General features: G+C 31.0%; 1 protein-coding gene across 1 annotated transcript; it reads right to left on the bottom strand.

The window, feature by feature from the left end:
* Positions 1-1176: 1176 nt before the first annotated feature.
* LOC8280406 (short integuments 2, mitochondrial) lies at positions 1177-8714 on the bottom strand. Its single transcript, XM_002533394.4, has 8 exons — positions 8547-8714; positions 8360-8464; positions 8188-8265; positions 7279-7420; positions 7083-7153; positions 6454-6550; positions 2490-2707; positions 1177-1543 (listed from the first exon to the last, which is right to left on the bottom strand). Exons 1-8 carry the CDS (start codon positions 8712-8714, stop codon positions 1295-1297), a joined length of 1128 nt encoding a protein of 375 aa, XP_002533440.2. The 3' UTR covers positions 1177-1294.
* Between the last annotated feature and the right edge of the window lie 3867 nt (positions 8715-12581).

Genomic DNA, 12581 nt, shown 5'->3' on the forward strand with positions numbered 1-12581 from the left:
TCTATTTTATTTAAGAATTTAAAATTTAACTACACAATATTTCAATAATATCATACAAAAAATAAATATTTTTAATACATTCAAATTTATTTTAGGATTAAAATATGCCAAAAATAAAAGATGTAAACAGTAAAAAATATTAATTTTATTATTTTAATTAGACACAAATTAAAAACTAAAATTTTACTCTAATATAATAATAAAATTAATTTTATTAAAATTCAAATGAGTTTTAATATAATAAAAAAATATAGAAACTGATTTATATATTAGATAAGTTATTTACCCCCTAATACTTATAAGGGCCAAAAGTGGCAGTGATGGGGCGGAAATCTCATGATCAATAACTATAATATCTCTGAATTGTGAGAATTTGATGGGGTGTTGAAAAGATAAGGCGAGGCAAAAAAATTAGAATTTTTAGTTTATATCTGTGCAACAAGGTAATATCTCTGAATCATTAAAACTATGCACTCTAGATTAAGATTAGTAGACAATCATTTTGGAAATGTTGGAGGTATAAGGTAGTAAGTAGTACGTGTGTAATCACCAGCGGTATCCTATTTACCTGAAATCACATCCAATTAGGTACTCAACTTTACAAGCTATTCAAGTTTGGCACTTCTAATTCCAACTGCATTGGTAGTTCCAAGTGGTTGAAGGGATGCTTTCAAAATTCAAGAAGCCTAACTCACTAGCATAATTACAACGTCTCAACAACACAACTTCATATATATATATATATATATTCTGCATTATTAATACTGGTATGGTGCACAGCAAGTGTTGCACAGTAGAAAGTGATTGCAAGAACATAAACAGATGGAAAGGAGATTTAGGGTAAGCTGTTCTGCATTGATTTGCAGAAAATATGGGAACTCAGAAGCTGAGCCTGAATTTAACTGCAGGTTTTTAGATCTGAACATGTAGTAAACAAAGAAAAGATTGGAATAAAAAAGGAGGAGAATTCTAAGTCTCATTTAGAAGCAGATGACATGACAACCACGGGTTCCTTCGGTCAGGGTAAAGAGAATTGCATAACTCAACTCAAAATAAGACAATACAAGCCTAGCTATTTATAGACTAAAAAAGTAATCCTAAACTATTAGGACTAGAAATATTATAAGCTACTACTAACTAGAATTCAAATAACTTCTAATACTCCTAGACAGTAACTAAAAATTCAAATTTCCTAAATAAATGGTTTAGGCGAAAATTTTTAATCCTGCAATTAAGAATTAAATTTCAACATTCTATTTTCTTGATCTGCATCATGAAATTCCAGCAGATATTATTATACAGAGTTGGTTTCAGGAACATTGTCAAGAATGAAATGGCCAAGTTTACCTGTCCTAAATAGAGTAAGAAACTTCTTTGAGACCATCAAACGAGCTTCGGATGCCTTGTGAGGTATCTTTAATGCCTTTTGCAGCACTGCAAATTGCTGTTCTATAAGATTCTCCAAATCGTTCTCATCTTCCACATTGCCATTGAATTCTGCTAGAGTTTTATACAATGAGCATTGCACTTCAGTAACCATATCCTGCAGATGAACACAAGCAAAAACCAAACATTTAGAAACGACACCGACAAATAAAAGGTGCAGCAGGTTGGCTTTGATATCCTAATTAAAACTGCATAACAATAACTATAAAACAGTATGGGAAATGATGAAAGGGCAAAAATTCTTTGAAGTTCATCCCAGACTTGAAGCAAAAATGCAAGAGCAATTTTGACATCATTAATTGGTATTAGTCCGACAAGACATTAATGAAATTGTATTGCTTTTTCGAAAGATTGAGGAAATTTTTCCAATTATTCAGATTATTGTTAGCATTATCAGATATACAAAGCCTAAAATTTGGAATAAGATAATCATTAATGTTTTTACTAAATGGATCATCGTGGTGATTACTGGTTAATCTTTAGTCTATGAGTTTTAATGCAACAGGTGAGAACAGGGACGAAAAAGACCATGTCCTTTAGTGAATAATTTATGATTTCAGAAACTTAAATAATGCAAACATGCTATAAATGAAAGACAAAATTGGACCACATGCGTCTAACATCAAAAGCACCTCATACAGTTGGACACTGAAACTGCTATCCTAATTATCATCTTGACCGTAACAAGCCCTGTATGATGATGAATCATGTAACATCCGACCACAGAATACACTCTCATTGATTGACAAACATCGAATTGCGTTTCGTTAGTGCCATACTGTATTAAGAGTCAGTCATTGAAATCTACTTTCAATGATCAACAACCCATAAGTTACATATCTCCAGTGTAGGCCATGGCACCATGCTGTATTATGAGACATTATTTTGACAATGACAAGCCATCAGTTCATAATCACACAATGGAATATTAAAAAATTTGATACATAACACCACCGCAAGCATAGTTTGAATGATCAACAAACACTGAGTTATATTTCTTTAGTGTAGCCCTGCTGTAGCAAGAGAGGGAGAGAGATAGTCACCTCAACATACAGCACATCAGATAAATTTGGTGGCCTCTTCCTCTTTGGCCGAAGATCTTTAAGATTACACTCATGTTTGTCCTGGGAATTATATTTGATTCCATCCATTTTTCTGTTATTCCAGTGTCTCCAGTGCAGTGGAGTGCCTCGAGTATTTAAAACAGCCAACAAGTATTGAGCAATTCGCTCTTCACCTACAGCAGAATCTTTCACAGATCCTGCATATGCACCCATAGATAGATAAGAATGCAGTGAATTATGGCAATTCACCTAGGATGGAAGCACACGGTTGACAGAAGTTTCTTCAACAAAAAAGAAGGATATGCGTCTCTCAGATACCAAATTAAACTTGGCCAAATATCTGCTTGAAAAGTAGGATTCCAAAGAACATGCAGTCATAACACATCACAGCAGAATTTCAACATATGTATAAAGAACGCCTAATGAATAAACAAGATTAAAAAGAAAGTTTCCAATTCTTATATACAAAGATCTAGATCTTCTCTAGTCATTAGGCCTTTATTTTATATATTTCTTTCCTCTCCAGTCTCCATCCTTGTCCCTACCATCCCTTTCCTCTCTTTCCAGGCCAGCCAGCCCCGCTCTTTTCTCTACATCCTTTCCCAATATCGGCATTTCTAGATATAGGCAAACTCTAACATCAGATTTGTCCTGGGCCAGGAAGAATTGACCTTGCATTGCAAAGCCTGCAATGAAAGAATTTTAAGAAAGAACATTCACTTCAGGCCGTCTAATATAAACGTCATAATTTTATTGAAATAGTCACGTTAGAAAGCTTAATTACCTTGCCACCCAAGCTACATAACCCTTTCAGCAAACTGTCTGTCTTGATTCACCACCAAAACTCAAGGCAATTTTTAATTAGAGGGATTTGATGAGATTTTACAAAATCCATGAATTTGACAAAACCTATCGTTTGGGTGTGAAAAAATGGACAAAATCCACAGATTTTTTAAAATACATCATCTAACAAAATCCACCAAAAGATGAAATCTAAAAACCCCCTAGGAGGCGGGGTTTTGCCAAATACCTCACTTTAATGAATGTGGGATGTTATCCATTATGTCCAAAATTTGCCCTTAAATTCCATTGGCTTTTATATGTATAACAAAAAGTTACAATTTTAAAATCCATGAATTCAGAAACCTATTAAAAACCTAGGTTTCTTAATTCCAAGGATTTTGATAAATCATGAACTTTGAGGTCTTAAGGGGTGTTTGGCGTAGCTATTGGTGGGAGCTGATAGCTGTTTACTCTAAATAAAAAGTGTTTGGTTAATTATTTAAATTGGTAGCAGATAGTTGTTAGGATACTAAATGGCACCAGTTTACAACAACTCTATTCCATAGCTTTTTAAACTAATTGGACTCATTTATCCCTTAATTTCTTTTTGAAATATTTACTAGAAAATTTCAATGAAAAATAAACTGATAGAGAAATAAAAAAGAAACAAAAGTTTAAAAAAAAAAAACGTTTGTTTAACAATTTGTTTCCTTTAGTTAAAACTGCATATGTACATACTAGTGTTTTGAATAAGGTACAACACAATCTTTTTTTTAACCTTATGAGAACTAAATATAACAAAAAATAATTTATTCTACTTTTTCTATATGATACTATTTCTAATACTATATTCATAATGATGAAATGGCTTTCATTTTCTTCTTTGAGACAAATAAAATATTATTCATTACGTGTATATACATAAAGATAAGTAGGTAATATAATAAAAAAATTCTGACATTATCATATGGAAAAACATTAATTGATGTCTATATTAGTCCTAGATTATATAAACAACATCAATTAGCAATACTTTTACTAAACACTAAAATCAATCGGCCATTAGCTACCAGCTATCAGTTATCAACTATCAGCTACCAGCAACAGCTTAGCCAACAGGCCTTTAATCCAGACGAGGCTCAATTAACAGAGACAAGCCCAACAGCACACAAAAGAGCAAGAAGAAAGTAGTTGTATTCATTTCGAAAATGAGCTTTAGGCAGACTGGGAAGTCATGTAGCAGGACTTCAATCTGATTGATTATGTAGATAGGAAGCTTGAAGTAGCTCAACATGTGATTGGGTATCCCTACAGTTATTAATTTTGTCAGTGTTTTTTGGCATCTCGCTATGCCCCTCATTCACACTTAGGTAAGGCAAAAGCAACTTAAGCCCTTTTGATCTTGTAGGTGGACTATTAAACTGCGAAAACTGATTTTCGAGAGAGTTACTTTCACCTCGGTGATTACCTTATGAGAGAGAGTCAATAGTCAATACCAAAGGCATTCTTAATTGTCGGTTATAGGTCCTTTTTCTACGAGAGAGGAGCTACGAAAACACATTTACTGCAATGGCCATAATTGCCATCTTTGTTGAATTGCAACAACTCTGCAATTTATATAGTACTTAATTTGGCCTTTGAATATCATAAATAAAGAAGGATGTACCTTAAGGTTAAACTTTACCACCACATCAAAATTAATCTATCTTTGACAATAAATGCATTCATTTCCCTCAAATCTCCAGAAGAAATGGAACAAAAGATAGGGTAGAGCTAGAATAATTATCATATTAGGTCTAGCTAATGCTAGATGCAGAGACGCATAATAGATCGATATGAACATCATGAGTTTTTCCGTAATAAAACTTGTTGCTTCTCATAAATAAATTGTAATTATACTGGATTTATTTTTATTAATCTAGCTAGATAAAGCTTTGATGGGATGAGAAAAAGAAAGATCAGGAAAAGATAGTAAAGCTAGAGTATCATTATTATTGCAAAAAGGCAGAGAGGATGTAAGGATGGTATGAGGAGTGGAGAAGTGGGTGAGTAGGGGGAAAAGTAAAATATCACGTAATTACTATGATTTCTTTCCTAATTTTAGATAATAATTATTAATTAATCCCCTTGCAATTCTGACTGATTATCTAGAATTTTAATCCGTAATCCTTTGCTGACATTATGGTAAAACTAAATTTAAGAAAGAGGCAGCAATTAAGCCATATGGCCAAATTGATAGCTTTAACCCCATCATGATGTAAGATTTGAATAAAAGTATGAAGTTATTTTCCAACTGAACTTTCTTGTTTGCAAATCATAATTTTTTGTTTCTCATTTGCATTACTTGTGCACGACAGGATATAGGGCAGCCCTCCATGATATCAGAAAGCACAACCGTTCCAGCACAAAATCCAGAACTTGGCATGGCATATTTGCACAAAAAATTTGATATAAGGAGGACAATAAATCTAAAGCAGATATCCTGATGGAATGTAACTTAATATGTACCAGAGGCTAAGTTGATTTTAGTTTCTAAATGGTAAGATATGCAATGACCAAGTGTAAGAAAATTGAGAGGGGATCATCTATAAATAAACAGAAAATATCAGGAAAGAAGAAAAATCAGAAGGAAAGAAGAAAGAAAGATAAAGAGAAAAAGGTCTATAACTGCTAAACAATCAGCAGCAACTTGGATGTTAGAAAGATGACAGGAAAAGAAATAACTAAGGTGATCAGCAAAAAAGAATAACTATAGTTCAATGGATTCATAGAGGGAGGGAGGGGGCCCACTATCTAAGATCTCTGACTGCATAAATAAATACTTTGAACTTACAAAGATGGCCCAACTCTGACTCAAAGCTGACAAGCATAAGCATATTAATTTTGAGGAAAACATCAGTTAGGCATTCCCAATATTGCAAAAACAAAGTCTGAGCTGGGTAATATTGCATCTACTTTAGCAGATAGTGAATATGCAAATAACTATACCTTTCCTACGTATATATGTTGCAAACTGTAACCTAACCGTACAGGAAATCTTTTAACAGCTGTACAATGAATCATGGGATCTACAATATCATTTAAATTATCCTATGTAAAGGGAAAAAAGGCGAATATATAGAATAAAATGATAAGAAATTAAGGAGTAAGTAGTTTAAACCTGCAAGTGCTAGCTTTAACCCTGTTTCTATATTTGGGATACTGGGAACCAACACACCTGGAGTGTCCAGTACATATATGCTAGGCTGATGAGCAATCTGCACATCATTAAATGCATCAGTATTGAATATTTCATAAAGGAGTACCAACAACAAGAAATCATGACCATAATAACCAAAAATAGAACTGGGAAGACTTTCATCAGTAAAAAGGAAGAATAGAAGAAGTAAAATTGACAAGGAGAGCCTGATTATGCTAGGAAAATTTTTTAAAGAGACTACATCCAAGCAATGTCTTGGTAGATTTTCATCAAAGCCTAGTGCTTAGTACCTCAAGAAAAGAACTGATACGAAGAGAAGGGCAACTCATATGTCAGAAAGAAAGCAATGCCATTGAGTTACAACCCTTTACAATGATAATATCCAATGCACTATATAATCATAATCTATAAACATGGCAAGACAGTGTTTATGCATGTGTTCATGCACACGTTTGTTATATGAAGGTGTGAGAGATAGGTAGCTCAATTGAAAAAAAAAAAATGTATACATGCATGCCCATATTGACACATACGTCGAGACCTGAGAGCACATGCACTGCATAATATAAAGAGTAAGTTTATAAATTCACCTTGTAACCTGCAATATCTTGAGTAACACCAGGCAATGGGCCTACTGTAGCTCGTTTCTTTTTCTCCTGCACTATGTAACAACTCAAACAGTAACTGTTTATACTGAATTCAAGGTCATAAATACTGGTAATAGAGTTGTCGCACCAGATTATGTTAATGTAATATCTTTCTTGTGCCATATATAGAATATTATACCTGGAAATCGAGAAGAAGCAATTTGATGGATAGAATTTATCAAAGCCGATTTGCCGACATTGGGAACTCCAACCACCATAACAAGGAGCGTAGGTTCCCTAGAAATCACCTCCTTCAGTTTTAACTCCACAAGTTCAAGAAGCTTTTGATATATGAACCAGCAAAGAAAAGAGGTATGAACAAGCATGAAACTATAAAGGAAAATTAGATTCCAAAAAATGAAATGAATTCATCAAATATATATGTAGATTCAACAAAATATATTGCACCAATTTTAAGGGAAATCAATTGCAAAGGATAGGACAAGTACATTGCTAAAAATGTATAATTCAATTTAATGAGCATAACAGGAGACCATAAACCGAGTATTACGAGCATCACTTTCAAATTAAGAAATGTAATGCAAAAGGAGTAAAAGAATGAATATGCTTGCCACTAAAATGTAACATTTCGAAAAAAAACAAAATGATAATAATACTAATAATAATAATATTATTATTACTGAGTCAATAATCACCAATACCAGAATACAAACTACACTGTATTTAGCGACAAAGCTACACATATATCTCTTGCATATCCCAACAGACCCGCACATAATTAAAGTAAGGCCTTATAGTCCTCCAATCCGACCAATATAAAATTCATTAGATTTAACTTCTTCATATGGTAGCTAGTCTACCCCTTGAAAGTGTTCAGCCACATTTAATTCCCTCTAAGCTACTACTTCAGTGAACCCATAAGAACCCCTTTTTTTATTATGCCGAATGAATGACCTCATTTCGCAGTATAACTCCTCAATCAAAACCAGATTACTATATTATCTCAAATATCTACCTAAATACATACATTAAGAACAGAGCCTTTTTTACAATTCATCGACAGAACAAAGACAAGGTGTAATCAAACCTTCATAACAGAACTCTTGCTGTGTGAATTTACTGGAATAGAATCTTGCTTGCAAGAGTTGAAATAATGGACCCATTTCTACAATGACAAATCAAAGAAAAATTAAAAATGCATACATATACAGTAAACGAAATAGAACCCATTAGGAAAAACGAAGAAGGAGATTAATTACATGCATCACATTAGCATTAGCTAAGTCCTTTTTGTTGAGAGCGATTACACGGCGTTTGGAATTGAGGTGAGGCTGTAAATCATTATTTGCAGAAGATAACGGAATCTGTTCCATTTAACAGAAAGAAAACAACACTCAATGAGTAATCAGATAATTATAGAAGTGGAGACAGAGACAGAGATTTTACACGAGAATCCCGGACTTCGATGACGAGGTCAGCGAGCTTGAGTCGACTGCGAATAGCTCGAGTAGCAGCAGCCATGTGACCTGGAAACCAGTTAATGACTCCTCCTTCTGAGTTGAAACTCATCTCTCCTAATCCTTTCTTTACTATTTCCCTTAACCCTCTTCCCATCTTTTGGTGTTGCTTCAACTTTCTCACATGTGAGTGATTTTACATGCACAGCAGAGTGGTGCAATTAGCACTCACATTGTCATTGCTGCTGCTATGATGTTTGGAGTCATTGCAATCGGCATTTCAGTCTCTAGGCCCAAAAGGTTGAGCACTTTTTTGAAAACAAGTGAAAGCCCATTGCCCAAATTTTCTGGAAGAAATTTCAGGACAACCATTTCCCTTTTACAAAATTTTATAGAAAATTCTTGGCTGGAATTGTCCGATTTATCCACTAAATTAAAAAAGAATTCATATACTTTTATTAATTTTAAATAATAAAATATTTATTAATCATTTAATATTAAAATATCAAATATAATATATATATATATATATACACCGGAGACGTCGCCAGTTCTATGGGCTTTATCTTACGTAGATAAAAAATGATGAATGGAATTGTGGCACTCCACTCGCCGCTAATGCAGAGAAGGATGCCGCCGAAAAGAATGGAACGCCGCTTTGCTCTGCTGGATGCGTCGGATCCCATATAAAAAGCGAGCTTTTTACCCTCAAATTCAAACATGTGGGCGCAAATGCTATCCTGCTCTATTGTTACGTAACAATAGAAGCATATATATATATATATATATATATATTAAATTTAAATCTCATTTAAATAATTTTTTATATAATTTTTAATTTTGTTTACACTTTTTTATATAATTTATTATTATTTTAAAAAGAATATTTAAAGTATACATAAACAATACTAAAAAAATATTATTTAACTTTTAAGATAGTTTATCATTTTTAATTCTCGCAGAAAATGATTTATTATTTTCTATAAAAATAAAGTCCAATTTGCACTTTATATTTTTCGAAAAAGATCTATACATTCTTTTTTACCTTTTTATTCAAATCAGTCCAAAACTTTATTTTTTTAGCTTAATTTTCTCCTTGAGAGTCACTTTCTTTTAACAAATAAAAAGTAATTTATTAATCCTTAAAACCTATTTTATAATCTAAACACAAATTAAATACTTAATTATAATATATCTAATTATATTTCAATGTATAGTGGTTTTAAATTAAGAATTTAAATTTAATTATTTTAAATTTTAATTTTAATTTTATTTTTTATTGTATCACTTTCCTGTTAGAGAGAATGAAACACGTTCTCCAAAAAATATATTAAATTAATCCAGGAAGATAGAGCTTTTGAGTTAAATTGTCCTAAAAGATTAAAAATGTTAATTTGATCTTTTCTTACAAGTTGAGAGGGCAAATTAAACTTTTTTCTATTTTGATATCTATAAAATTGAATAATATTACATGTATTTATAGCAACTAGTGTATTTTGAAGATAATGAAGGAATAGATTAAAATAAGAAATAAAAATAATATTGCTATAACTTTATTTGGTAAAAGGATATTAAAGGATACAAAAAATAATTCCATTCGCTCAAAAAATATATAAAACTTATATTAATAGTATATTAAAAATATATTAAATAACAGTGAAGTACATGAAGATAAAATCAAAAATAATACAAAAGAAGTCATCTAAAGATAGTAATTTTATGTTTATATTAAAAGGATATCAATGACATACCATAATGCAATTAAAAAATGTATAAATAAAATTTTTTGGCCTTATAAATAAAAAAATAAAATCTTGAACTGTAAAAATACACTATTTTTCATACAAATATAAAATTCCAATTTTTTAAGCTACTTGTTGTCGTCATGACATGGTTGGTAATTTTTGATAAGACCAGCTAAATTGTACGACTCAATATATAATTAAACATATTTAAATTTTAGTTAGGCGGATTCAAATTATAAATAAGTGACATAAAATGAAAAGCATATAAACAGATTGATCCGCTTAACCCATATATAATCCTATTAATCCATTTATTTAATCGAATTAGCATGTCATACGATCCAAATAAATGCAAATAGATGCATTTATATATTGTTTTAGGATTTTAAACTTTATTCTCTACTTGCTACTTTTTTACTAAAAGATAAAACTCTATTTTCTTTTTTATATCTTGTTCTTATTTTCTCACAATAGTCACTCTCATTTTCTCCTTTTCTTAATTCTTCTCTCATTCTTCTACTAAAATTGAAGATTCTCTCTTCTCTCTTTGCTCTGTCGCTATCGGTGATCTTCCTCCACACTCATCGACTCCAGAAATGTCTTTAAACAAATCTAATTTGGTAAAAATTGGGATAAATCTTTTTTTTTTATTCTCACTCTCGAAAGAGGAGGATCTAACACCATAAAATTTTTTATGACTCTACTGTATAAAATTTTTTATGACTCTACTGTATAAAAATTTAAAAATCTTCATACAAGAAAGATAAAAAGAACACATCATAATTAGTAACGCCAATTTTATTATTAGAAAAACACAAACATAAAATATAAATACTAAATATAAAATTCAGTAACTATTTATATATTATCCCATTTAAATCTTAGGTCTTTAATAAAGGATGGTTGAACTCTAAATCTTATGGCCAACTTTGAGCTCAATTTTACATATTTGGTGCACCAACTATGGAACAATACATCATTATAACCAATGAACTTTCTCATTTATTTTAGTGTTATTTAGAATTCTAAGCTGCAGTTGTAATTGTAAATGGAGGAGTTAACTTGGAAGAAGGAAATAAAGTTGGTGCAATGGTCTCCTCCATAAAATGGATGGATTAAACTAAATATTAATGGTGGGTGGTCAATATATTAGTTAAATTTTGATATGATTGAAAAGAGTTAAGTTGGAATACTAGCATATTCAAGCTTGACTCAATTAAATTCGATCAATTTTCATATTTTTGAACTTAAATTTAATGTCACACGCAACATATTCAAACTTGACTTAATTATTCTATTAAAAAAAAAAAGATAAAACCATTCAGCCTCATCATTTAAATTCAAATTCGATTCGATTAATATATTAAAAGTAAAACAATATCAATTAGTTCGACTGCGCTAACGAGCCTATAGATTTAAGTATCGTAGAACTTAAATTTAGCCCGTTCAACTTTTTGAGCAGCTTAAGCTTGAGCTTCATTCATTTAACATTTTGTGAATCTCCACATCTCGAGTATTTTTCAAATAAAATTGAGGAGTTGGGAAGATGTATAATTAACAACTGATACATGCCACTTTGAAGAGAATTGAGAAGAAAACTAGGAATTATAACATTAGAAGGTCCCTTGACCAAGGCACGTCTTTGAGATCCAGTAATGGAGATTATGTTTCCAATTCTTGTACACATAGTCAATATACAGATTGATGAAGAAGAGAATGGGAATTAAATGGATCTATAGCAATACAAGGTCTATACTTTATAGTACATGCCCATTCATGTATAGTATATTTATTATAAAAGAGTGCGATATGTAATTAAATGGATTTAAATTTCGAATAAATAGATTTAGATAAACGAATGACACATGTAAATATATTTAATTAAAAAAAGTTAATATGTAATACATGGTATCAGTATTATCTATAAAAATCTAATTATGTCTTAAAATAATAACTCAAAATTGAGTTTTTTTTTTCTTAAATACATTTTTAGAGTTTGATTTATTAAATACATTACATGAATAATCTAATTAATAAATTTACTTTTATTTATATTTGATGTCTTAACACAATTAATTAGACAGATTGTATTAAGATTAGTTACTTTGGTATTATACATATATTTCAAGGTAATACAATCAAATATAATAGGATACGAATTATCATATGAAATATCTGTTGGGTTGCACAATATTCTCTTGAAATATCTAAAATATATCTTTCATATCAAACTTATTGGGTTCTGTTGTTATGTATGTGACTATCGTTTGCTCTTATAT

The sequence above is a fragment of the Ricinus communis genome, chromosome 10 (genome assembly GCF_019578655.1).
Source record: "Ricinus communis isolate WT05 ecotype wild-type chromosome 10, ASM1957865v1, whole genome shotgun sequence".
Lineage (NCBI taxonomy): Eukaryota > Viridiplantae > Streptophyta > Magnoliopsida > Malpighiales > Euphorbiaceae > Ricinus > Ricinus communis.

Coding starts and splice junctions, on each gene's coding strand:
- LOC8280406 (XM_002533394.4), bottom strand. CDS start 8,714: ATGGGAAGAGGGTTAAGGGAAATAGTAAAGAAAGGATTAGGAGAGATG. Junction 7,421..8,187: donor GCAAGAGTTCTGTTATGAAG/GTTTGATTACAC, acceptor ATATATCAAAAG/CTTCTTGAACTTGTGGAGTT. Junction 2,708..6,453: donor GTTAAAGCTAGCACTTGCAG/GTTTAAACTACT, acceptor GTGCATATGCAG/GATCTGTGAAAGATTCTGCT.